The 26,044-nt window shown below is 44.5% G+C and overlaps 4 protein-coding genes across 5 annotated transcripts; 1 reads left to right on the top strand and 3 right to left on the bottom strand.

The window, feature by feature from the left end:
* Positions 1 to 71: 71 nt before the first annotated feature.
* Positions 72 to 5,839, bottom strand: rad23ab (RAD23 homolog A, nucleotide excision repair protein b; the record flags this gene model as incomplete). Its single annotated transcript, XM_083671566.1, has 11 exons — positions 72 to 1,701; positions 1,946 to 2,098; positions 2,423 to 2,598; positions 2,885 to 2,996; positions 3,375 to 3,502; positions 3,644 to 3,690; positions 3,820 to 3,934; positions 3,983 to 4,262; positions 4,454 to 4,533; positions 4,633 to 4,714; positions 5,771 to 5,839. The coding sequence occupies 11 exons, from the start codon at positions 5,837 to 5,839 to the stop codon at positions 1,588 to 1,590; spliced, it is 1,356 nt and encodes a 451-aa protein (XP_083527692.1). The 3' UTR covers positions 72 to 1,587.
* A 580-nt stretch (positions 5,840 to 6,419) lies between these two features.
* Positions 6,420 to 11,005, bottom strand: calr3a (calreticulin 3a). Its single transcript, XM_083671479.1, has 9 exons — positions 10,841 to 11,005; positions 10,215 to 10,316; positions 9,651 to 9,854; positions 9,320 to 9,414; positions 8,991 to 9,200; positions 8,523 to 8,636; positions 8,094 to 8,237; positions 7,901 to 7,993; positions 6,420 to 7,486 (listed from the first exon to the last, which is right to left on the bottom strand). Exons 1-9 carry the CDS (start codon positions 10,932 to 10,934, stop codon positions 7,262 to 7,264), a joined length of 1,281 nt encoding a protein of 426 aa, XP_083527605.1. The 5' UTR covers positions 10,935 to 11,005; the 3' UTR covers positions 6,420 to 7,261.
* Positions 11,006 to 11,761: 756 nt separating this feature from the next.
* Positions 11,762 to 15,541, top strand: cUnh19orf44 (chromosome Un C19orf44 homolog). Its single transcript, XM_083671438.1, has 7 exons — positions 11,762 to 12,185; positions 12,311 to 12,982; positions 13,114 to 13,587; positions 13,763 to 14,276; positions 14,406 to 14,495; positions 14,717 to 14,883; positions 15,164 to 15,541. Exons 1-7 carry the CDS (start codon positions 12,057 to 12,059, stop codon positions 15,251 to 15,253), a joined length of 2,136 nt encoding a protein of 711 aa, XP_083527564.1. The 5' UTR covers positions 11,762 to 12,056; the 3' UTR covers positions 15,254 to 15,541.
* Positions 15,542 to 15,718: 177 nt separating this feature from the next.
* cherp (calcium homeostasis endoplasmic reticulum protein) lies at positions 15,719 to 25,290 on the bottom strand. 2 transcript variants are annotated; one of them, XM_083671041.1, is made up of 19 exons: positions 25,141 to 25,290; positions 24,310 to 24,483; positions 23,792 to 23,830; positions 22,607 to 22,770; positions 22,086 to 22,223; positions 21,583 to 21,734; positions 21,204 to 21,315; positions 20,857 to 20,946; positions 20,488 to 20,713; positions 20,028 to 20,194; positions 19,281 to 19,722; positions 18,630 to 18,946; positions 17,914 to 18,047; positions 17,702 to 17,788; positions 17,372 to 17,503; positions 17,104 to 17,217; positions 16,858 to 16,952; positions 16,480 to 16,665; positions 15,719 to 16,129 (listed from the first exon to the last, which is right to left on the bottom strand). In XM_083671041.1, exons 1-19 carry the CDS (start codon positions 25,163 to 25,165, stop codon positions 16,086 to 16,088), a joined length of 2,838 nt encoding a protein of 945 aa, XP_083527167.1. In that variant the 5' UTR covers positions 25,166 to 25,290; the 3' UTR covers positions 15,719 to 16,085. The 2 variants fall into 2 exon arrangements, with proteins under 2 accessions (XP_083527167.1, XP_083527168.1); XM_083671042.1 differs by lacking the exon at positions 23,792 to 23,830.
* Positions 25,291 to 26,044: the final 754 nt, after the last annotated feature.

Below are 26,044 nucleotides of genomic sequence, written 5' to 3'. Positions count from 1 at the left end.
ATCAAGAGTCAATGACATCGTCTCAAAGCTTTGTAAAAGCTATTTATTTTACATAATGCTGAAACAATAATTTTCAAGAACCATTCAGCAAACCTTCAAGTGGTGCGTTTAAGGCAAAACATCCTCTGCTTTATTGTAAATTTAAAGAAGAAAACAAAACAACAACAACAAAAGAGATAAAACAACAGAAGAATTAAGATGCAAAAAATCAATTTCAACACTCCTGTGGTATAGTTCCACACACAGCCATGCTCAACTCTCATGCAACCTTATACCCTATCTCTTTCACAACACTCTCCACAATAAAGTGCCTTGTTTTCCATGTACAGTATTATACAGAAACTCCTCTGGGACAGACTTTTGCATCAACACAAAGGGTAAAGAAAAAGCAGAGGCCAATGTTGTGGGTTGTTCATCATGATCGCTTGTTTTTTGGCATCTATACCTACTTCCAGCACTTTGACTTAACTGCTCATTCTTCATGAAATGGACAGTTTGATTATGATTATCAAAATAAATCCTATGGCACTCATCTACGCATACTTAAAAATAAATACATAGTTGACTATGGTAACTGTGAAACTTTGTAAGCTGTACCATTTTGCACATACCAACAATCACTCTTCAATACACAGAAATAAACCCATAAGGCGTGACAGAGTCATTGCAATGATCCAAACTTACAGCATGATTTCTTATGATGCATAGAGGATGAGAGGCAGTCATAACACACAGTAATGATAGCGATAATTAATCTCTGAACATTCCTCTCTCATACATCAGCTTTGATGTAATAACAAAGACATTTTTGTTTGTTTGTTGTTTGTTTGTTTTGTAACTGTCCAACAAAAAAGTGTTGCCAAATCAACTCCTCCAAACATAACCTTTGTCTGGAAGGAATAAATAACACTAACATATTGAAAGAGCTGGAGAGTGATGATAGTCGAAAAGATTTGGGATCTATCTCACACCCCCGATTTTATGAAACACCTATCTAACCCTTTACAATTTAAGTTACAGTTCCTCACCTTATTGACGAATAATAAACTTCAAACTATAAATGGATTTGAATTTCATTGCCATTTTGCTGGTTTTGACACCTTACAGTATATCTCTGTATGCTCCAGTATATTACCCCAGGGGTAGAGAGGCTTACATAGCAAACACAGGTCAACCAAGCACATGTATGTTTGGGTTTCCCTTGGAGGGGTTGAAAAGCAATAGGTATGGTGAGGGGCGGAGGGCAGGGCAGACTACCACTGTGACTCTATGAATGCACACGGCACAAGCAGCAGGAATAGCAGCAGTGGTAGAGAGCCCAAGGAGAGGCTCATCATGATCTCAGGAGAATAGAGTTGGCAGCATAGCTCACATTTAACAACACATCATCATCATCATCATCATCATCATCATCACATCATGGGTTTGTCCAACTAAAACCCTCCCTCCCGGACCAGTCACATTTTGGAAACCCTTTCGCACCCCTGCTTCCTTTTCAATCCAACGCCCATTCTGCAGCTTCACAGCATGTCCTCTCCCTCCCGTGCCCTCCGTTCTTCCCCTTGCTCGGACGCGATGCAGCATCGATCACTCATCATCAAATGTTTGTTGAAGCAGGAAGTTAGCAGCTAGATTCTCATTCTTCTCACATGCGAAATATGCCTGAATGACAAGTCCTTCTGGAAATCCCAGGGCTTTTAACTGTAATGGAAATACACAAAGACAACTGACAGCTCAGAGATACATAGGTTGGTGAACGGCATAGGGATTTTACAGAGTGGTAAACAGATGTATAATGTTACGCAGGGACAGGATGAGGGGGACTAGGGGGGAATAAGTGAATATCATGTGAATGTTAGTGATTTTTACAGAGGGGAGTTCCCGAAGTGATTGTTTTCCAATTCCACCCCTGATGTTACTTAGTTTCTGCTAATAGCCCTCCTACCCTCTCGATGGCCTCTTTCTCCTGTGGGGTGACCTGGATGTAGTTGGTCTGTGACTGTGGCGCCCCCTGGGCCTGGGCTCCTTCCCCTGCAGGTTCTTCTCCATGGGGCTCGTTGAGCATCTGCACAAACCGCTCCTGGTGCGCGGTGATTTGCTGCACAAAATGAATACAAATGAAATATCCTATATCCCTTCTCAAGAAACAATTGCCAAAAGGAATGTGCAAGAATACAATATCCTGTAAATAAAAATACCTGTAAAATTGACACATTTCTGTGGCCTGGGGTGGTCCAGTAAGAAAGCATCCCTACAGATGTCTCTGGCCATGTGAGTGAGCTGTTTATGTCAGTGGACATATAGATGGAGGAAGGTTGGCAGTGTTTATGTCAGTAAAGATGGGTTACGTAGGGTCGGGAGTGTTTAGGTTAGTAGAGATGAGTATATGAAGGTTTGTCTCGTAGTGAGTCTCCCTCCTGACCTGCAGTAGCTGGGGGTTGTCTCTGCCGAGCTGCTGGAGTAGGGCTGGGAGGAGAGCCGGGTTCTGCTGGATGATCTGACGCATCTGCTGGAACTGAGGCTGGTTCCTTAAGAACTCCAGGGGGTTCCCAGTAGTACTTCCAGACGATGGGGGCTGGGTTGAGGACACTGCTCCTGCTGCAAAATCATGGGACAGACACATGCAGTTTTGGGAAAAGACATGGGGTGGGCTGTTGCGTGTGTGTGTGTGTGTGTGCGTGCATGCGTGCGTGCGTGCGTGCGTGCGTGCGTGTGTGTGTGTGTCAACAAACCACGGTGTGTGCTGACAGTGTGTGGAGAGAGTGTGAGTGGAGAGTCAATGGTTGATATATGAGAACTGTGGGAGGTATTCATGAGATCTACAGGAGCCATATAACAGCACAAGAGGAGACAATGTGTGTGGATGGGGAGCGGGGAGTCTCACTGGTGGCGGCTGGTGGGGGCTGGGGTTGCTCTGTGGCGGGGGCGGCAGGGTTAGACGGAGCGGTGGGCTGGGTGACCTCATGGGGAGGGAGATCTTGCTCTGCCGGAATACCCTGGAGAAGGTGAAGTGTAGAATTTACAACCGTAATATACTGTATACAAAATCACAGACATGAAATGGTAAACACGTGTACAGTTGAAAGTACTGTATACTACTTCTTGTGTATGCTATCATTTATCAGGGGCCATGCATAACTTATGTTGCATTAGAGCTACAAATCAAGCTCACTGGCATCTGCAGGCCTTCAGTAGGAACATGTATAATATTCTACACCCAGTGTGATGCTTTGAGATAATCATTGAGGAGCATCTCTGAGCCCTCTAAAGGAAAAGTGTGACGGAAGCTCAGAGTTAGCTACACAACATGCAAGTGATTCACTAATCCACCATTAAATCCCTGTTATAATAGTGATGTAATTTGTTTAACTCACCATAAGAAGGTATTCCACAGCTCTGTCTGGGTTATTGTAACTGGCTCTGAGTGCTGCAATCACTTGCTCCCTTTCATACCCCATAGACATGATCTCAGATACTAGGTTCTCATACGCCTGTCCTGTGACTGTGAAGTCGAGCGGGAGAGAGAGAGAGAGAGAGAGGGGGGGGGGGGGGGAAGAAGGACACAGTGTAATACACCAATGACATAGCTAAGCTTTATATTATTATTATTATTACTATTATTGTTAAATTGCAATTCCATTACCCAGTATAGATGCTGCTTCTTCTAAGAGACCCAAGTCGTCAACAATGCTGTAGAAAAAAAAGAAGAAAACTAACATGAGTTTGTGAATTACATTGTCATTGTGTAAATATTGTATCAGGCATGATTGAGGCTATATAATGCTTTTGCATGTTTGTGCATTGTGACTTTTCCCCCACCTGGAGGAGGAGAGGACTGGTGGTGTAGCACTAGGCTGTTCTGGGTGCACCTCCTGGGGCATGTCATCTGGCTGAGAGGCTGGAACTGGGCATGCTGCTGAGGCTGGGGCTGAGGCTGGGGTTGGAGCTGGAGCTGGGGCTGGGGCTGGGGCTGGGACTGCACTGGTAGCCAGGGCCGCAGGCAGAACAGGGGCTGGAGATGGAGCTAGAGCCGCAGCTGGGGCTAGGGCTGGGGCTAGGGCTGGGGCTGAGGCTGAGGTTGTGGTGGGCTCCACTGACTGTGTGGAGTTAGGGGCAGGGGCAGGGGTGGGTGTGGGCACAGGGGTTGGAATAGATGAGGGACGGGCCGTATCTGAGAGGGGCACCCCAGCCACAGCAGAGGGAGCAGGAACCGGGGCGGGTGCTGACTGTGGGGCCAGCTGTGAAGGAGCTGGTGGTTTAGGCTGTAAGAGGACAACAAACAGAGCTGCCCAGAGATGATCACAATGACTACAACGACAAACAGTTTATCAACCGATCTCTGTTAACATTAATCATACAGTACACTTATCAAATTATAAGAGAGCTCCCCTTTATTCTACTGTTATGAATGTCGTTCACAAATATTCTAATACAAATGTTGAATAAGGCTTACCTTTGTCACCATGACCACCACAAAGTTTTTCTCATCTATTTTGTAGTCCTTCAGAGGTATGTCGTCATTCAAGATTTTACCTGTTACATCATAACAAGAAGAACCTGTAAAATCAGACCTACAACATTTCAAATGTGTTGTAAATGTCAAGCAAGGATATTCAATAAAAGTTATCTCACCTGCATAGATCAGTTTTTGCCCTGCGGCTGGGTAGCCATCCTTCCCTTTCTCCACCTGTATCTTCTCCTTGAGGGATTTTACCTGCCAGTGATGAAATGATACTGTTAGGCAAGACTTTAAATATTTTTTTTGAGATCACCTCTCCTCACCTGTTCCTGAACCTAACATGGTAACATGATATGTGTGTTGTCTGAATCATACAGCAAAATGAAATTGAGTTCTACATTCTATAATTTTCAATTCAATATGCCCTGAGGTTGAGCGGGTAAAAGATACATTACAAGGGGTCTACATTCACAATACACTAATACAAGTAAATCTATTTTGAAAGTTGACAGTTGACGCGTCAACACAAATAAGTGTTAATGATACAGTAATTAACTTTTCCTGTGCTCATTTTTTTTTTTTTTTTTTTTTACTATTGCCAGAGTTGTCAACAATGTATAAGCTGTCAGTCAATACAAAAAAACGCAAATAGAGAAGGAATTTACAACACAGTGATAGGATAGAATAACGGGATAATAATAATACATATTATTATTATTATTATTATTATTATTATTATTATTATTATTATTGTTGTTGTTGTTGTTGTTGTGATAATTGTTACTATTATTAATCCAATCGCATTATTATTATTATTATTATTATTATTATTATTATTATTATTATTATTATTATTATTATTATTATGTATTCGTTTCTAATCTTTCAAGCAACTTACTAGAAATATTCTCAGTCGTGCAGGGTATAAACAAATACACTTCTGTCAAAAGAAATGTACAGGACGCCCCCCTCTACCCGATTCCTATTCAGTCTGGTGATCGGGGGTTCAAGAAAGCTCTCCACGGTACCACAAACACTGCTCCTGAAATCTTGCATCGTCATTCATGTTGAAACAGTCAAGCAATCTCTCAGCGCCACTAAACTCGTGTTTGTACATCAGCACCAAACTGTTTACAACGTGACATGGAAATAAGCAACATAATTTTAAATTGCATCCCCCCCCCACACACACACACACACACTCCAGATTTAAATCGCATTCACCAAAGGCCCTGCTTCCCCCAGCCCCTTTCCCCCGGCCTCCAGTCCAGCGTATTTACTAGAGTATGTGGGCTAACTTCCATTACTCACCGTTAGTTCGGGATCTATTTCTATTTTAAACGTTTGTTGCTGGAGAGTCTTCAGCGTTATCGTCAACATCTTCAGGACTATTCTAATAATTGCCAGGCGCTAAGGCGTGTAAACACCAGTTTCTGTACTGTTGCCTCTTCCAAATCCACAGTACCTAGTTGTGACTCAGCTATCTCTCACTGTGACTGTAACGTTGGGTTGTAGTCAGACGCCATCTACTTGCTGCTTGAGACAAGACATACTGCTGGGAGCTAGGGGTATACCTCGTGAATGTAAATTCCACTCTCTATGACACATGTGCATGTGATGGTCTACCAAATACCAATTTTAGTTTCAGTCCCTCCCCCTGCAATACAATGGAATGGTGTTTTTGGTTTTCATAGACCATCGAAAACATGATTGACAGATATATTTTCATTCATAAAATCCTCAGCCTAGGCATTTTAGAAAGCAAAATGTCTGGATATTATAATGCAGTGTATTTATATTGACTGCATTTGATAATGTAATATTTCTAGTATACCATCTAGACAATTTGCAGCACTCTTTGCAGTAACTGAGTTTAAGTTAGTTTCAATTAGTTTCATTCAAAAATCACAGCCTGCTATCAACCTCTCATCAGAGAAACAGAGATCAGGGACACATGCAGTCATGAGTACCTCTTTTCATCTCGGTCATCAGCGACTTTGAGAGAAAAACTTCATTTATTCACTGAAACTTAAACACAAGAGTGCCATAGGGACAGACTAGACGCATGTTAGAAAGCAACATAAAAAAGAGAGTCACAGTTTGGATCCTTTGTCCGATACAGTAATTTCTAAAGCAAGGTCTGAGACAGCAACACATACAACAACAACAACAACAACAGAGAGCTTAGGTGGTTTATGAATGATGAATTAAGAGAGGCTGATTGTAATAATCAGGGAATAAATTAAAAGGATGTCAATGAGTATAGTACAGTATTGCCTAAAACTGTATAAAAATAAATCATTTACTGTAGGAAAGAGTGCAAAGAAACTAACACGGATAGGACCCTTGTTTGATTCCCAAAACAACAGACAGCAGATCAGGTGGACGACAATGAAGGTGAAGAGGATAATCCCCTGCTTCTAAACAGACGGGCATGAAATTATATCAACTGTGCTGTTGATAAAAGCAGGTAGAGCCAGTAAGCAGCACATAGATTAGAGCAACTGCAGGACGCACAGACAGGACAGACCACATTCTGAACAAAGGGTAAATTATCAGATAAAAAAAAAAAAGATGAGAAGAAGAAAAAACAACGACAACGTAAACCCTTAAAAATACATACATGTTAATCAAAAAGAAGACAAACATCGCCTGCCCCACCACCCCTTTCCCACCCTACACCTGAAGAATAGGCTGCCAGAGGAAGGCCAAGTCCATAGGGTTTCACTGAGAGTGAAGATGCACAGCAGTCACTCTACTGGAGAACAAACAGGGTGGGACAGAAATGTCCACCTGTCTCCTCTACAGCTCAGTCTTCGGTGCCGGCGCCACCTCCTCCTCTTCTTCCTCCTCCTCCTCTTCTTCTTCTGGCGGGCTTTCCTCTTCTAATTCCTCATCCTGTTCATCTTCCTCGCCATCTTCATCCTCCTCGTCATCATCAGCTTTGTCCTTCTTGCTCTTCTCCTCCTCTTCTCTCTGTTTCCTGGCCTCCTCCTCCTGCTCTTCCTTCATTTTCTTCTCTGGTCCCTGTAATACAAAAAGGGGTCAAATGAGACATGGAAAAACACTACATATGGCATATGGCATAACACTACATAACACTACATATGACATACTGTCATACTAGATTTATTAATCCCTGCAGGCAAATTCAATTGCCACTGACATATAATATGAGAATATATGCCATTTAGCTGACGCTTTTATCCAAAATGACTTACATTGCATTGAGTGCATACATTTTTCAGTATATATGGTCCCAGCGGGAATGACATAAGACAAATAAAGTAATAGACAATAATAATAATAATAATAATAATAATAATAACATCAGCATGTTTTGCTCTGTCTGACATTTCAAACCAACATCAAACTGAGTACATACTGTGCAAAAGCACAACATTGAATACTTATCAACAGAACAAGATGAGGATACCGTACCTTTGTAGCTCCCCAAGTCTCATTCCCAAACTCCTCTGCCTCTTTTACATCATCACCGATCAGGAAGTTGTCAAAAATGGTGCCAGACTTCACCTATTTAGAGGGAGAGAGAGAGACCGACATACAAAATGTTCAGCCCCAGAATTTCTCTTCGTCAACAGAATCACCACAAATGGTCTGCACAGTAGCATACCTGCCACAGGTCCAATCCCAGCACTCCGATGTCGTCAAACTTGTAGATGGAAGCGTCAGCTGTGTATTCAGGGTTGTCAATCTCAGGGTGGACCCAGGTACCTTTGTAGTCGGGGTTGTCGATCTGCTTTGGTTTCCACTCTCCCTACAAAAACAAGGCCAGAAATAAGACTCTGTGTAACTAATAACTTACATAATAGCTCCTACATACAGGAGATGGCACCCTGCATAGCCATGATAGTACGCTGGTCCATCATGACGTATTGTCAATATGTCATTAGGAGCCAGTGGACTATCAGGGCTATGTGTGTGTCTACTTTGAATTGGCCTTAAAGGGATGCTTCTCATATTTTGTGCACTTATCATTCATTTAATACAGCACTATATAATGAAGCTTAAACTGGTTCTAGTTCCAAGCCTGTAGGCCCACCTGGTACTCTGGGTTGGGGATCATAGGAGGCTCCCACTCTCCATCCATGTCCTCATCCCAGTCATCTGGCTTCTTAGCATCAGGGTCTGGGATGTTCTCAGGCTTTTCAAAGTCCTGGTAATAAAGTAAGTTTATAACATGTTATAACACAGTAATAACTAAGTTATTTATGGAACAGGAAACATAAGCCTCTTAGGCATTAGAGAGAAATGGATGTTAATTACTATAGTTCTGACTTTTGGTGCCTCCCTACAAAAGCAATGTCACACTCTTTTGCTGGGTAACTCAATCTAAAAATAACAGACTAGCCAATAAACTTTATTACAGCAGACACTCTACAGTAATGCAACATTGGGATCAACTATGTCACACAGCATTTTGAGGGAACCCAACACTCCCTTACTTGAACCAAATATGACAAAACAGTGTGCACCCCAATGACAATACAAAGCCACATCAAAGCCTCACCTCAGGCTTGGTGTCAGCGGGGTCGTCGATCTTGGCCCTGTCATCCCAATCTGCAGGCTTCTTTGCTTCAGGGTCCTTGATCTTCATAGGTGGAAGGATGTCCCAGTCCTCCTCTAGAGTACCTGACTCCACCTTCTCGTTGTTGATTTTCACCTCGTAGGATTGGTCAGGGTTCAGGATCAGAGTGTACAGGTGTGTGAGCTCGTCATCCTGGAGGGAAGAGGTGAGGTGAGAAACAGAATGGGTAAGGACGTGACGAGGGAACCAGGCCAGAGAGGCAATGTGCAATAATCACATCTAGAACGATGTGCAACATATTTCTACTGTACCTTGCATTTGATCTCTTTCTTGATGAGATGGTTCTTGCCTTTGTAGTTGAAGATGACGTGAACCTTCTTGGTGCTATAGCCACAGATATCAGGCCCTATAGAAAAGGTACAGAAAGTTTGTCTTTAATTGATTTCTTAACTTCTTGAAAGCCATATCAGTAAAAACATGAGTCATCTACAGCTAAATCTATTTATTTCTTACTAAAAGGTCTTTCAATGAATGATTAAAGGACAGTGGAAAAACAACAGAGCTAGCAAACTCTGGCTAAAAATCCTTCTTTCCTCAAACAGAGGTGGTCACACTTGTCCCCCACCCCACCTGCCCACTCACCAAACATGATGTAATACTGTGAGTCCCCATGCATGTCGGCCTGGTCCAAGACTGAAGGGAAGATTTTGACATATCCGCCTCCACAGTCAATCTTCTGCTCATGCTTCACTGTAAACTGGACCACCAGAGGTTTGCCCTCATTGCTAAAGCTGTCGAACCGGGAGGACAGGGCATAGAAATGAGCATCCTGGCTGGACTGGAGACCTATAGGGTTGGTTAGATGACAAGATAACATATTATGTCAAACATCAGCATGTGTATCCAGATGTTAGGGGGGAAAGGTTATTTTATTTGTTTTCGATTTGATTATATTCTATTCTATTCCATTCCATTCCATTTGTGTGCATTTTTGAGAGAGAGGTCTGGTCAAATAACAAATAAATAAAACACCAACAGCTTACCCTTTACACTTTAATTTGCATCGACAACCAACATCTAGGGTGCCATTTGCAAGCATTAGGCATATTATGCAAACTCAGGCCAGAGGAAGCCATTTGGTGTATATATTGACAAATGATTCCACATGTGTTCTTCCAGTGGTCAAAATACAGTCTTTCACCTCACCTTTATCTGCCTCAGCATCCCCATAGAACTTGCCAGAGGTAAGTTTCCACTGGCCATAGTCAGAGTTGTGCTTGGACTCCAGCCACCGACTCTTCCATGCATCTGGAACACAGAGCATTTACAACATGATCATCTAGGCTCTACGAAGCACAGACAGGAGACTACACGGATGTTAGTCATTAATGAGAAATGGACTAGTTGAATAGAGGAATACGAAAGTGAAAGAATGTATGTCAGTGTGTGCTGTGCAATGTAACGTATTGACTGATTGACTGCCATATGAGGAAATAAAATAACAGCAAGATTTTCACTTCATGGCATAAATTTAGGAGACCGTTAGTATTTTCTAATGTTCCCCTTTGAACAGATCATTGAATTATTTATGCATTCTTGAACCACATTATGTAACAAAAAAGTTATATAGAATTATATTAGAGATTACATAATGGAGATATTTTTCCACGCAATCATGCGTTCAACAATATGCATACAATGTGTTATGCCTAGTGAACAACGCTTGTTTGAAAGTCCAACAACTGAAATAATGTATCAATATACATGATTTCCAAGACAGGCAGTAAACGTTTAAGTAATGATCAAGACAACAAAAGGGGAATTTACAATACCTCCATCCAGAAATTGTTCCTTGAAGTAGACAGTAGCGTCAATAGTGACAGCTATCGATGCCAAAACTGCAAGTATTGCCACGGCGACCCTCATTCTGCTTTCCTCCTTCGCTGCCCAGGTTGACTGTAAATTCTTCCTGAGATCTGGTTATAAACGCTCAAGGAGAGACAGGTAATTCGAGAATGTCTAACTCTTTATTCCTGCACAGATGGCCGTGACTCATTGGACAAGGTCCTCTCCAATGAAAGGAGACCACGAGTTATTTTTCGGAAGTGCTCGGATTACAGCGATTACACATCGCCGGGCGGCTTTATTCAAAATACAATAAAGCGCACGTCAGTGGAATGCACAATACAGGAAAAACTGAGAGTTACAAATATGTTTTTAATGCCGATATAGTCTACATGCTATGTTTTACTGGACGGTAATCTAGTTTGGTGTAAGAAATTGATAAGGCTAATGGAACAAAAACATTTAGGCCTAGGCTATGTGAATAATGAACATGTGAGATTGGGAAGATTTTCATATTTCATGCAAACTGTATATTATAATAATAGTATGTCAGCCACAATTTGAATATCTTTATTACTTTAAGCCACAATTTGAATATCTTTATTACTTTAAGGTTAGTACTCTGCGTTGTATATACTGCTTTCGTTAGAATAAAACGATCGGTTGCTAGGAATAGGCAATACAATTGAAATGTTGTGCTTAACAGTATACTAAACTAGTAGAAATGTAATAGAGCATTAAAGGGATATGGGTCCGTGTACGTCGCGGCCACGCGATTTGCGTGTTCAAAACGGAAATCGGAAATTCATTCAGGAATGATTGCGCTGCTCCCAGCTTTCCGTAGAGTCCGACGGACGGACGCATTTCAATGATGTCATACAAAAACACAGCCATGGATACGAGGACGCCGTTTACAGTGGAAAGTTGTTACATTGTAACGTTGCATATGGGGGCTGATCTGTCCCTGCAATCATGTCGTTTTTACAAAGTTAACCACTAACCGGATACATTCTATCAGGTGGATACATTGTAGAATGTCACTAGCTGTTCACGACATTGCAAAGGTTGCTAGTAGAAACACTAGACTATCATGGCTTTACGCTTTCTTATTTCCAATCAAAAATGCCACATACATGACATAAAAACATACCGTTTTATGTAAAACACAACGTTTTATGTAGGCTAGACAGTAGAGAGTAGACAATGTGGAATCGCGGTGGCAGAAGTTCAGCCCTGGAAAGAGCGCAGACACAGCTCTCTGGGAGGAGGATTACCGAAAGTGCAGCTGAGCGAAGGGACGTGCCGGAACACTATGAAACACCTGGATATCCAGTAAGTTAAGCATTTGATACGTTATGCTTGTTCACTTACCTATCCCTATCATCTAACTGCAAGAACATTGGTTGGAAAAATATTCAAACAATGTTGGGCATTCTTATTCTTCTCTCATCTCCCAGGGTTACATGGACCTGAGTGACCTTTCCTCAGAAAGCGCTGTGAGTAGTGAACACAGAGATGACATCATTGGCTCCACTGGCAAAAGGCTGGGCAGGGAGGATCCACCCCCACCTGAGAGCATTGGAGCAGGTGGCGGTGGGAGCAGATTCCTCAAGAAAGCCCCCCCACCTCCTGCTGCAGCTAGTAGCCAATCTCCAGCGCTGAGTAGGACCCAGGCACAGCCGTCTGCAGAGCCCAGGTATGTGGCCTCCGCCCATCGGAGCTCTCAGAGTGTGGCCCTGAGCAGACTGGCTATTATAGAGGACCGCATCCGCAAACAGGCCAGGGACTGGGCGCCGGTGGCAGTCCCTGACAAGGGCACAAAGCCTGCCCCTCAGGAGGACATCCCCCTCCCTCTCTCTGCCCAGTCCAGCACTGACCTCAGCATAAAGAGGAAAAACTTCCTCAAGAAGACAGTGACTGCAGCTACTACACCCACTGTAGCTCCCAAGGGCCCAGACGCCACGCTATTGGGTAGTTCCAAAGCCCTTCCAATCAGGGTTGTCAGTGGAGGCGTGACTCTGGATAGTGACGAGGAGGACATGAGGAAGCTCCTGGGGGGCTCGTTTGAGTTGTCAGATGACAGCTTCCAGAAAGAGAGAAGAGTGTCTCCACAGAGAACAACTAGAAAGGTAGCTATTGCTCACTGCCATCCTAATGCAGTATAGTATGAAAAACATTCCCAGTACTGTATATCACACGTGCCTAACACACCCTCGTGTTTCATGAAATGTCTCTCCTTTTCTCTTTTATTCCCTTACAGTCCTTCATAAAAGGCAGCCAAAAGGCCTCCCCCACACCTCCACTGGCTGCTAGACCATCCTCCTCAGTTAGGGCCCAGTCCCGCTCCCCACCCTCCCCTCCTCGTCGAGGGTCCCCTGTACGCTTCTCTCAGCAGAGCCCGTCTCTTTCAGTCCGCAGCGCCTCTTTGGTCCTATCTCCATCTCCCTCGCCCCCTAACGCCTCCTCTCCAGACAGGAGGGGGTCCCCCAGGGCCAGACTCCTCAGGCCCTCCCGGTTCTCTGTCTCTGCCCTCAGCGAGGTGCGCTCCCTGGAGGAGCTCTTCCCTGAGGCCTTGGGCTCCCTGGCGGAGCTCTGCCCTGAGGCCCTAAGCTCTGATGATGCCATCAGCGAGCTAAGTGGAGCCTCTGATGGTGACTTCAAGATCAATATCATGACACTGGATGACCTGGTACCTGTTACCTTTGGTGCTACTGAGAGATCAAAGGACAATAAGGTGAGTAATAACATGAACCAGTGATACTTTGAGGTTAATTTGGGATAATGTGCAATATTGCTCATACTCATGAATGAATTGAATGGATTCAAAACGATGAAGGATTACACAATAAAGTAATGGACTTATTTCCATTTCCATTGTGGTCTGACATTGTTTGTTATGTCTTTTGCAGAAGCAAACCAAAGTAGTCACCAAGCACAAGGCCCCTGCCCCTCAATCACTGATAGAGGAGATTTCCACAGAGGACCAGGCCCCAGCTGAGGAGGACTACGAAAGTGACTTTGAGAGTGAGATCAGGACTGAGACGAACCGGAGTGCCAGTGAGGTCTCAGAGCACCTGGGAGGTGGCGGAGAGAAGGAGGACCCCTTCGAGGTCAGCGAGGCTAGGGACAAGGTCAGCGTTTCAGACAGATCCAGGAGAAGGAACGACAGCTACTCTAGTCAGTCAGATCAGAGCAGTCATTCCCAAACCCGATCCTACGCCTCCCGAGAAGACTACAGTAGAAACACTGAGTCACTCAGCGGCAGGAGCAGCAGGGTCTCGTACTCCAGATCCTCCTCCTCCTCCTCCTCTTCCACCATCATTCCGCCTCACAGTCGCAGATCTAAGAAGTCCCACGTCACCTCCATGAGAGAAGCCGCAGTGCAGACCCAACCAGACGGACTGGCTTACACCTGGTCCACCGGTTTGTCAGCTAATCTGACGTTAATGTGTTTGCGAGTGTACTTATGTCAAAATGGCCTCGGGAGGTAGGCCTAGCATGGTGGCATTGTGCCCTTCATCACCTTACATAATGTAATTTCCCCCTGTGAAGGTATGGCTGCCCTGGGGCCAGCGCTGGGGATGGCCTACGTGGATCCAACTCCCGTCGCGAGTCACACTGTCAGTGCAGAGGCTGTGGAGGGTAAGAGACCAGACCTGTTGGACAGTTAAATAAATACCTGACATTTTCATCGTTCTCATTTACCATAACTCCCCAAGCAGGTTCATAAGAGAATGTACAGTAGTTGGTGAATTAGAAAAGGCATATTCAGACCCCTTTATTTAGTTTTATCTTAAATTTTTTCAGCAAACTAAGAATATGCCCACTGAACGTGTGTGTCCGTCTGTCTCTCCCTCCCTCAGCCCTCAGTGCATACAGCCCTGCTGTGTTTGCCCTCAACGACATGCTGAGGCAGCAGCTGTCCCTCACCAGACACTTTGTCCAGGCCAGCCACCACGTCCACTCGTCCCTGCTGCAGTCCCTGGGCCCTGCAGACTACACCTACACTACCCTGGAGGACACCAAGGAGGTAACTCAATACAAGTCAGGGACTCTCAGCCATAGATATACCAGACCTGGGTTAAATACTTGTCAAATACTTTTAAGCTTGCCTGGTACGATGGAACCAATAGAAAAGATCCAAAAGTTAAAAGTTAAGCTAAATCAAGCACACTGGATACTTTCAAGTATTTCATATGCATTTGACTCAGGTCTGAGACATGTATGTGATTCTTAGATCAGTCCTCTCAATCTGTATTATCTCTAGAGTTGATGTGTGGCATTGACCACAAGTTCATTGTGTTTTGTAGTTTATTCGCCGTAATAGGCCTCAGAAGCTGACCATGGAAGACGCATTGGAAGAGGTCCTTCAGGAGATGAGAGAATATCACTACATATAGTCCCTCTCTTCTCACATCCGCCCAAGTCTGGCAAAGGAAACCACACTACATCTGACCAGCAGGGGGCAGACCTCGTCTGGTTCAATTAAAACATTTCATATGAGACAACTTTTCTATCTGAAGAAAATTTGAATTGTGTGTTGTATGTACAAATCCTGTGTTGTGTGCTCTTGTCAATTTACCTCAGGATCAAAATGGCATCCTCATGATCATCTCTGGTGTGTCATGTTTTCTAACATTATACAGTATGTACTAAAATTGATGGCAAATTGAAGTATGTGTACTGTGTAGGCATCTCTAACATTGTTTAATTAAGATGTTTTGTATCAGAAACATTTTTCTAAATAAACTGTAATCATGTGTTATTTTCCACTGATAAGTGCTTATGTAAATGCTTTCAATGATTGCGTTAACTGTGAGCACTTTCATCCAAACAAGAAAAATACTTATATTTAAAATCCTTTATTTCTCTATACTGTGTGTTAGTAGAGGGTCATTTAATTGAGAATTATGACACTGATTCCAAGATAATTCTTTGTGACCATCGTTTTGTTGGATTTTCTTTTTCTTTTTTTTTATAACAAAAGAGCAACACAGTACTACAGTACAACTTTCACATACTGGATCAGGAGAAGAAAATACATGAAAAAAGTATCACAAGACGAAGAAAATGAAACACAAAATTCTGAATCAGGAACCCAAGCCTTTGTGAAGGTTTTGCTAACAGAACAGAGTGAGGGATAGGTAGTGCTAACACCATCATTGTTGTGAACAACAACTGATTTGTGAAGAGGTATATTCTGGGCAGGGGTTAATCACTTCGTACGGCACATCACTCTGCAGGAGGGGGAGGGGCCTCCGTAGGTTCCCGGTTCACTGGGGGGAGAAAAAAAAAAACATCTTTACTAGATGCACCATCAAAAAACAATGGTTTGAGTATCACTCCTATTTGTGAAAATACACCAGGATTTCAGGGCCCAAGATTAAAAAGGGCATGAGCCAGAAACATCCCCTAGCTAGCCCCTACCCTCTATGTAGATCTGAATGGATTGGATAGGTTTAAGAATGGGGTAAAAAATTCCCCATAGCCTAATCAGAGGGCAAGGTGGAGCTGCGACCATCTTGTTTATACCTATGCAATCCTTTCATATCTGCACAAGAGTCTAAGACAGAAGGGCTAGGGGTTCTTTCTGGACAGGGACAGATGTCACTAGATTCATTCATACCTTCCTCCCTTGCTTTCATACGGGCGACAAAGTTATAACTCTTGTTCCTGCGGTAGTTCTCGTACGGGTCGTCCAATGATACCCCTACTCCCTTGTACTGGTCCCACTTGTCCCGTATGTCTCCCCCCTTGATGGGGTCCTGGATGCCCTGTTCCTTTGCACCAAGCCCCCCTGAACCACTCCAACCTGGGTAGATGAGACAGAAAGTAACATGTCTTACATGGAGCAGATCTACAGTAGTATTGATCTGCCAGATAAGCGCACGCACGCGCATTTCCACACACACACAGGTGCACACAAATACATATTGCGTACACATATTCCCTCACACACATACACAGAAACACACATAGATATTGTCACAGACCCATCACTTACCCATCTTCATGAGCAGCTGATGTCCCCTGTTCTCTTCCCCCAGTTTGGAGTCTGGAGGCAGGTAAGCGGGACCTGAACCCAGTCCAGACGTGGAGCTGTGGAGAGAGGAGCCAAAACACTCAGTGTTGTGTGTGTGTGTGAGTGAGTGTGTGTGTGTGTGTGTGTGTGTGTGTGTGTGTGTGTGAGTGAGTGTGTGTGTGTCAAGAGTAGGCAGGCAGAGCATGCTGGGGGACCAGAGGGACTTACGGAGGGGAGGGGCTGCGAGATTTGTCGCCTTGACGTTTCTTCTCAGGAGAGCGAGATCTGGAGCGAGACTTGGAGCGGGAACGACTGCGGGAAGACCTGGATTGGCTCCTGCTCCTAGAGAATAGAAAAGATAACCCACATCATCAGCATACTCACATAGCTCAAATTTGCTGTGTGTGTGAGAGTTATTACCGTGTGGGCCAAAAGGAGGTTTAGAGTGTGTGTGAGTGTGTGTGTGTGTGTGTGTGTGTGTGTGTGTGTGTAGTACCTGGAGTAGGAGCGCGAGCGGGACTGAGACCTGGAGGAAGAGCGGGAGGACTTGGAAGATCTGGAGCTGGAACGAGACGAGGACCTGCCTCGACTACGAGAACGGCTCCGTGAGCGACTACCTCCCCGCTCACTGGAGGAGAGAGAGAGAGAGAGAAAAAGACAGTGAGAGAGATGGGTCTTTATATTAACACACAACACATTGAGATGTGAAACACAGGGACAGACCTAATATCGTCCAAAGTGCAATAGTGTACGAATGTAAAGTGCAGGTGTGTGATGTTTGTGACATAAGGACAGTCAGCAGGTGCCAGATAGGTTGTCTTCTCACCTGTTGCGTTTCTCTTGGTCTTTTTTCCTCCTGGCTCTCATCTTGGCTCTGAAGAACTCATACAGGCCGTTCTGTTCCCAGCCCTCACTGCCAAGGGAGGAAGCCACAGTCATCACCAAGGGACTGTGTGTGTGTGTGTGTGTGTGTGTGTGTGTGTGTGTGTGTGTGTGTGTGTGTGTGTGTGTGTGTGTGTGTGTGTGTGTGTATGTTACCTGTTCCTGGGTCTGTCATGGGAGGGGGGGCTGTAGAAGGCCTCTACAGCAGCTAGCAGGCGATCACTGGGGGGCATGGGAGGAGGCAACCGGATGTCTTTGGGATCCAGGGCTTTGTAGCTACGATCATCAAGCTAGCACAGGTAGAGGAAGACAACAAGATGGTAAACACTAACATACAGACCTGAGAGGACAGCAGAATCCCTCTGTGTGACTAAGAAAATCATACACCACAGATATGTTACTGACTAATATTGGGCTGTTGATTTCAAAAATAAAATGTCATTGCTGATTTGTATTGTACTATATACTATATATATGTACTATATATATATATATATATATATATATATATATATATATATATATATATATATATATATATATATATATACACACACACACACTCCCCCTATTTCAGGGCTCCAAAAATATTGGAGGAAATCATATAATGTCCAAATAAGGTATTTGGTCGATAATCCTTTGCATGCAATAACTGCGACCCAAAAGTCTGCGACCCATTGACCCCACCAGACGCTGGGTATATTCTCTGGTGATGCTCTGCCAGGCCTGTACTGCAGCCATCTTCAGTTGCTGTTTGTTTTGATCTCTTTTTTTTTTTTGCAATGTATATCTCATCTCAAAGGGACTCACCTGGATGAATAAAAGACGAATAAAATTAAGATTAAATAAAAGTATTATCCAGTGTCACTTACTTTGACTAAGGGGGCCATGAGTCCTGCGGGCAGGTCGAAGTAGGGCACATTGGGCACCAGGCTGGGGTCGTCCTGGTTGACTGGAGCTGGGGCCGGTCTTCTCATGTGGGGGGACTGGCCGTTAAAGCCATGGGGCGGGGGGCCGAAGTCTGAAGGGTGCTGGTTCCCCCCCCAGGGAGGGTGTTCACCGCCACCGCCACCGCCACCGCCACCACCGCCGCCGCCGCCGCCGCCGCCACCACCGCCGCCGCCCCCGCCTCCCATGCCTGGCGGAGGAATCCTCTGGCTGTGATGGTGGTGCGGAGGAGGACCTAGCTCTGGAAGTCAACATGGAGGACAAAGAGAGGCAGACAGTTAATCAATTAGATGTGCCAAAACAGTACAATTAAGAGTATGCAAGTAGATGTTGTTAATTGTTAGTTTTTAAAGACATTCAATTACAAATTCTGTCTGTCCCCCCTTCCTCTTCATCTGCACTGCTATGAAAGCATAGGAAGACGAAAGCAATATGGCCGCCAATACCTCCAAGATATTTGCTTTCATCAGTGCAGAAGGGGAAAGGAAAAGAACAATGCCTATTTGAGGCCATGGTGGAGTATGTATAGTATGTGATGGGTATGAGGGGTGTAGCTGGACATCCTGGTCCCTCACCTCCGGGGAAGTCTCCCTGCGGGTAATCGAAGCGGTGGGGCGGGTAAGGCGGACGCTCAAAGTGGTGCCTTGGCGGGAAGTCATCCTGCATGAAACGTGGCGGGAAGCGGCCAAAGTTGTGGGGTGGCGGGGGGGGCTGGTTGAAGGGTGGGGGCTGCTGGTGGGGGGGGAAGGGACCTCTGAAGTGGGGGGGTCTCTGCATGCGGGGGAAGGGGGGCTCTCGCTGGCCCCAGGGGGGTTGGTCCTGCTGGTTGCTCCAAGGGGGTTGGTCATACTGACCACTCCACGAGGGGGGGGGCTCTGATTGCCCGCCCCCACTCCAGGGACCCCCCTCCCTCGGTGGGCCTCCACTCCAGCTGGGGTCCCTCTGCTCGTTCCACATGCCCTCGTGGCTGTTCCAGGGGGGGCAGGGAGGGGGCGCCTGGCTGGGGTCGAAGGGGGGCTGAGGGAGAGAGAAACCAATACAGGTGAGTGGTGTTCTGCACGACCTTCAAGTTATCAAGTAACTGGCACTATGAATCAATAGAATCGGAAAACAGACGCAAGGCACCATGATGCTTAAGCTTACACAAATTCACAAGAATAGTCCATAGATGGGACCTAAGATCAAATCAGTCACAAACCAACTCTTATTGTCACCGAAGAGCAGTTCTGTTGCAGCAAAAATTACACAGACAGAAGAGTGAGGTAAAAGTCCCCCAGCAGAGGTACAGAACAACAACAGTGGTTGGAGACAGAGGTCCTTACCGGCTGGTTGGGGTTCCAGGCTGACATGTGCTGGCCCTGGGGGTCGAACCAGCTGGATTTGGAGGAGGCGATGTCCGAGGGGCCGCTGGAGTTGGGGTCCTGAGGCCTGGGTGGGCCGCCGTCATAATCCCCAGGAGGATGGCCAGACATGGAGGGCTTCACCTCTCCTAAGAACACCACAGACACAAGACATGGACGCTGGTTTACAAGGGCTTCATTTGCCTCTGTGTGGTATGTATATATTGCCATGTATCTATTATAGTACATATAGCTAACTATTATACATATTATATGTACATATAGCTATCTATTATAGTACATATAGCTAACTAAATAACTACCTCATAACTAGCATTTGAACAAAAGTGTGGGTCTGTCTGTGTCTGTCTCTCACTCACTCACTCTCTCTCTCACTCACTCACTCACTCTCTCTCTCACTCACTCACTCCCACTCTCTCACCAGGCTGTGTGGTCATGGCCCCTCCCTGTGAGACGGCCTTCACGTCAGGGTCTACTGTGGCTAGCTGTCCTGCGGCTGCTGCAGCAGCCACGGCTGCAGACTGCTGCTGCTGCTGCTTTAGGTTGGACACAAACTCCTCGTGCTGAGTCTTCAGAGCCTGGATCTGCTGCTGAAAGGCCAGCTGAACCGGTTGCACCACCGAAGCATACTCCGTGATCAGAGAGGCCTGGGAGGGGGGAAGGGAGGGGAAGGGCACAGTGTCATTTGGGCGGCAGTGCATCATGTCAGGCAGGAGGCAACACAGCTAGGTGGGGAGGTACTGTTCCGGCCACACAATAGTATGGGTAAAGCCTGAACCTCAGTGCTCACCTGGTACTGTCCCAGACCCAGGGCTGGACTCTTGAGCTGCTGGATGGTCACATCGTCAAAGTAGCCGTTCTTCTCCCACAGCAGCAGCAACTGTGGTAACCACAAATGCACAGGGAATAGTCAGAGGACACATTCAGGCCACATTGCAACAGCAAGTTCACTGACTGACTTCCACCAGTAGGGGTCAGTGTCCTAATCAAAGAAATGGTCCAGTCCAAAATATACCTTTTATATACTTTGCATCATATCATATCATACCATATGATATATCGTATAATACTAAATCATATTACATTAGTATAATACAACATTATATCATATCCACTTTTCTTGGACGGCTCCCTCACCCTGGTGATCTTCTGCTGCTTGTCTTCCTCTACAGCCAGGAAGCTGGTGCAGTAGATGGGCACGACTACCTTCTGTAGCGCTGCCAGCAGGTCCCTCTGTTGCTTCCTCTGGCTGGGGGGGGGTAGGACAGTCTCTGTTAGTTCACCAGTAGTACAACCATGCAGGACACATAACTTACATGGAGGGAAGGAAATTAATAAGGTACTTCAAGGGAAGAGGAATCATGAAAAAGGAATGACTATGGTAGAGGTATGAAATCCACATGTTTTCAACTAGGCTTAATCTGTGTCCAGGAAACTGACCAAAAGAGGGATGGGACCATGAGGGATAACATGTCTCTAGGCTTAATGGGAGGTAAAATAGAGCCCATCCCCCTACCAGTGATGGAGGACGTCATTGGTGAGATAGATGAGGTGGAGGCGGAGCTCGAAGTGCGCCGTGTCTGCTGTGATGCGGTTCCGGAGGTGGGATGTCATCAGCTCACAGTGCTGGGGTGACTTAGCATTGTTGAACATCCAGTTCTTACCAGCCTGGGCGGGACAAGAGAGAAACATTTGCTTGAGTCCCAAATAGATCTGTAGAGGTTTGGATAGGTGGAAGCAATATGCCGACATTTACACACAGCCAATCAGAGAGGAAGGCGAAGCTTAAACCTATCCATCCTCTCTGATCTATTAGTGTGGCTGGGGATTGGATTTTGGGATGGTGGTAGTTCTGATGGCTCAGCTGTTTAAATGGTGCTAGCAACAATAACAAACAAATATGATTCCTGCATGGGCCACATTTACTTGACAATATTACTGCTACAGTATTAGACAGAACTGACATATATCCATAGCTACTGTTTATGTCGTGTCAAATGGTCATTATTATCAACTCACAGAGATGGCGTCTTTAGTGCACGTGTCAATGATGGGCTGAAGCAGGTTATCGAACTCAGAGATGTCCTGCTGAGTCTCCACCAGGAGTTTCTGGGTCTGCTGTTCCATCGCCAAAGCTATGGCTGCCGTCACTTGCTCCTGCAATCAAAACAAATCATGATAACAGACTGTTTCAGTTTGTGCCACTATGAAAAACTAGCAAGTAGTTTAACAGTTTAACAGCTAAACTAATGAGTAAAACATACAATTAAAACATAACTGTCTGCAATGTTGTGTCCCTTGTTGTACTGTACCGTCCGATTGTCATTGTTGACACAAATCAAAATTCCTGTCAACCATTAATTGGTAATAACGTTTGAATTAAATGGAATTAGAGCTGCGTCAAAATTCTCTGCATAGGACTGATGCAGGAGCCCATGGTTACAGCAATCCTATGTTTTTAAATCCATCTAGGGGAATACATAAGTGCACGCTTCAGGGAGAGGGGCAGAGAACTGGGACGCAGGGACGGAGGCCCACACCTGTCTGAGAGTGAGAAGGTGTTGTTCCTGCTGCTGAAGGTTCCATTGGCTCTGCTGGATGAGCTCATCTAGAGAGGGCGTGACCGGAGCAATGACGGGCGGGGCGAGGATGGCTATTGGTGGAGGGACATCTAGAACGTCTTTCCCAGGTGGGTTGTACATATCTGTAAAAAGAAGCCCAAAAAATCTGATTGGTCCAAATACAGTATATAACAGAGACAAAGCAATTGCCAATAAGAAATGTATTGTCATATCAATGTTTTTTTGTTTTTTTTTCATTTGCAGTATAGCAATTGGCAAAGCGATTGGCACATAGATTAAAGAAAAAAAAGACGATACTGCAACTGAATGAAATTCTCCAGAACCACAAAGCTGGTACTGAAGGGAGACTAGCATTTCTATACATGCAACAAGCTTCATGCAAGCATTGTCCTTATTTTCATTCTTTATACTTCAAGGGAACATATTCATGATTTATTTTGCATCTGCGAAAAATAATTCAAAATAAAGAAGCAGCCGAAGTTTGCACATGGGTATAACAGTGATATAGACGCAGTGCCTATAGAAAGTCTACAACCCCTTTCAAAATATTCACCTTTTGTCCACAATTGAATGAATTGTGATTCCCTGCTCTGGGCCAACCTAAAGTGAACATTTGGAAAGGGGGTGTAGACTCTATATAGACACTGTATATAGGCATATATTACACAACTGCAGCATCATGGTATCCACAGCAACAGACAAAACTATAAACAACTGAACAAAACAAATATGAGCTTGTTCGTAGAAATGCACCCTGGCCTCAGTTTGCTGTGATTGAGAGCTTCCTGACCTGTATCTGACCTCAAGACGGAAGCAAACAGGCTAAAACAATCCTGCAATACTGAGGCTTTTACAAAATCCCAAATAACTAGCGGTATTTTGCAATTGAAAAAGCACAAGAGAGTTTAGACTATGAAGACCAAACAGAACAACAAAAACAAACGTGTTGATCAACACCGGCACCCAAAGTTTCCTCCATCTCATCTGTGATCAAAAACCTCATGATTGAAAACTACAAACACATGAAACACAATATCAAAACAAGCCTTCAAGCACTGAGTGATGCAAATAAACAAGCAAAATCAGGTTGGGACTTCTATCTATCATTTCTTTTAAATTTCTGCATAGCTGTCCAGTAAATACCTTCCAACTTATACTCGTCACAATCGTGGGCAGTAGGATCTATGTGGAGAAAAGCACACCTTTAACACAACATTACAGTGGCTATTTTACCAGCCACATATTTATCTAATATGACAGAAAAAAAACATTCAGGTGCGGTCTTCTTTTTCCTTCAATTACTAAATAAATACGAGTAGAATGAGATGGCACAAGTTAGGCCTATAACCATGGTTACAGTGGTTTGTTATGTTCCAAACCTCCTACAAAACAAAATTAAAAGTATCAAAGAACTATCCCATAATAATATAATAATAATAATATAAGCCATTTAGCTGACGCTTTTATCCAAAGCAACTTACATAGCAGTGAGTGCATACATTATTCAGTATATATGGCCCCAGCAGGAATCGAACCCTTAACCTAAGCGTGGTTAGCGCCATGCTCTACCAACTGAGCCACAGAGGAGCCGCTATGATCAGTAAGCACAGTGACATCTGAGGTGAGTCCATTTGAAAGGACATAGCTATGGCTATACATACGCTGTTGTTGTTCGATGGCAAGCTTGCACTTGTAATAACCGAAGAAATCCCCTCCAAACAGAAAAGAGAACTTGTGATTGTCCTTCTGTTTCTCCATGGTCATCTTCTCAAACTCTGGGCCATTTCTGGCAACAAACTGGGCCAACTTGTCAATGACATTTCTCAGCTCTTGATCTGTGAAGAATAACAGACAGACAGTGTTTTGGTAAGCTGAGTGATCTCTGCTAAAGCTTGACATATATTCACAAAGAGGGGAATCACCTCCATCCCTCCCTCTCACACACACACACTTAAGCAGCATACATACATACACTTAGGAATTCCTACGGTCAAATTGCCTTTTACATTACACGAATAGGAGAAAGTTCCATCTCACACGACTTCTCTGGAGAACGTCGGGCATTAGTGGAATGCGCAACCGTTCATACTACCCAGATTTTGTCCCTGATTTCTTTCTTTCTTTCTTTCTCTCTCTCTCTCTCACACACACACACAGAGAGAGAGAGAGAGAGAGAGAAACAAACACATCTCTCTCTCTCTCTCTCTCTCACACACACTCACACACACACACACACACACACACACACACACACACACACACACACACACACACACACACACACACACACACACACACACACACACAATATGTAACTTTTCCACGACCAAAACATTCTATTACTGCCTCTTTCCTGAGTCCTTACGCAGCAGCAATATTTATTATTGGAGTCCACTATTCCCTAATTGCTGCGTGATTGTTTTATTTAGAACATTACGCTAGCTCGCAAGTTAGCATTGGTAGCAATGGATCACAGCACTCAAAATACTAACCATCGGGAGGTGTTGGGATATCCATGTTTGTCTTTAATTAAGTGACAGCGAGCCCGCTGGAACTCAAAAGACAAACAGAAAGCAAATGTCCGATCTAATTCGTTTAAGTTATGTGGTTGTAAGAAAATACAGCATTTCCCAACGTTAGCGTGTAACTCCCGGAAGTACTTGAAATGCTTTAGAGGCACTACCGAAGTCAAAAACTGTAATTGAGCTACAGCGCCACCTGTGATACACTAATGAACTTGGAGGACTGAATGGGCTTCTATTGGATTCATGCAATTACGCTGTATGCAATTTCAGCGATCTTGACATTAAAATGACTGCCATCCTCCAGGTCTGGAGCTCCATATAAAACCTCACGATCCCAGGCTCCCACCCCTTTACATTGTCTAAAATTCTGGCCTAAAATGAGTACATAGACGTACATGTTGAGTGGTCTAGTAGTGGGCAGCATGTACAGTAAGAGGGAATTGTAATGGCACCTATGATTGACATTTGGAAAATGCACTGTCTGGTATCTTATTTGGTGTGACAGATGTATCAACACTGTCCCTCCACTTGTATAGAGTTTATGATAATGCAGTCATGATAAGTGTGTTTAAGAAACCTGCAATACTCCACTGAGGTTAAGATCATGAAAAAGCATCAAAAAGCAAAACAAATATTATGCACACACGCACACACACACACACACACACACACACACACACACACACCACACACATACAGAATCAGACATTTGAGGGCAATGCAAAGGGGTAGGAGCCTGGGATCGTGAGGTTTTATACAAATACTCTTGCCACAGTTATTAACATTTTGAGTGGAGATATACAACATTTTTCCGGATTAGATCTTTAGTAATCTAGTTGGGTTGAGTGAGTTGAGTGAGTTGAGTTTTGAG

This window comes from Argentina silus, assembly GCF_951799395.1.
Source record: "Argentina silus genome assembly, chromosome: 6".
In the NCBI taxonomy this organism is placed as follows: Eukaryota; Metazoa; Chordata; class Actinopteri; order Argentiniformes; family Argentinidae; genus Argentina; species Argentina silus.
This window is presented reverse-complemented; position numbering and strand designations above follow the sequence as displayed.

Excerpts from the sequence above, each read along its gene's own strand:
- calr3a (XM_083671479.1), bottom strand. The coding sequence starts at position 10,934 with ATGAGGGTCGCCGTGGCAATACTTGCAGTTTTGGCATCGATAGCTGTC. Across the intron at positions 8,637-8,990 it reads CCGCTGACACCAAGCCTGAG|GACTTTGAAAAGCCTGAGAA; the intron begins GTGAGGCTTTGA and ends CTTTATTACCAG. Across the intron at positions 8,238-8,522 it reads TCCCCAACCCAGAGTACCAG|GGAGAGTGGAAACCAAAGCA; the intron begins GTGGGCCTACAG and ends TTGTTTTTGTAG.
- cUnh19orf44 (XM_083671438.1), top strand. The coding sequence starts at position 12,057 with ATGTGGAATCGCGGTGGCAGAAGTTCAGCCCTGGAAAGAGCGCAGACA. Across the intron at positions 12,186-12,310 it reads ATGAAACACCTGGATATCCA|GGTTACATGGACCTGAGTGA; the intron begins GTAAGTTAAGCA and ends CTCATCTCCCAG. Across the intron at positions 14,884-15,163 it reads CCCTGGAGGACACCAAGGAG|TTTATTCGCCGTAATAGGCC; the intron begins GTAACTCAATAC and ends TGTGTTTTGTAG.
- cherp (XM_083671041.1), bottom strand. The coding sequence starts at position 25,165 with ATGGATATCCCAACACCTCCCGATG. Across the intron at positions 20,195-20,487 it reads GGCCATGACCACACAGCCTG|GAGAGGTGAAGCCCTCCATG; the intron begins GTGAGAGAGTGG and ends TGGTGTTCTTAG. Across the intron at positions 18,048-18,629 it reads TCATGGCCCCCTTAGTCAAA|CTTGATGATCGTAGCTACAA; the intron begins GTAAGTGACACT and ends TACCTGTGCTAG.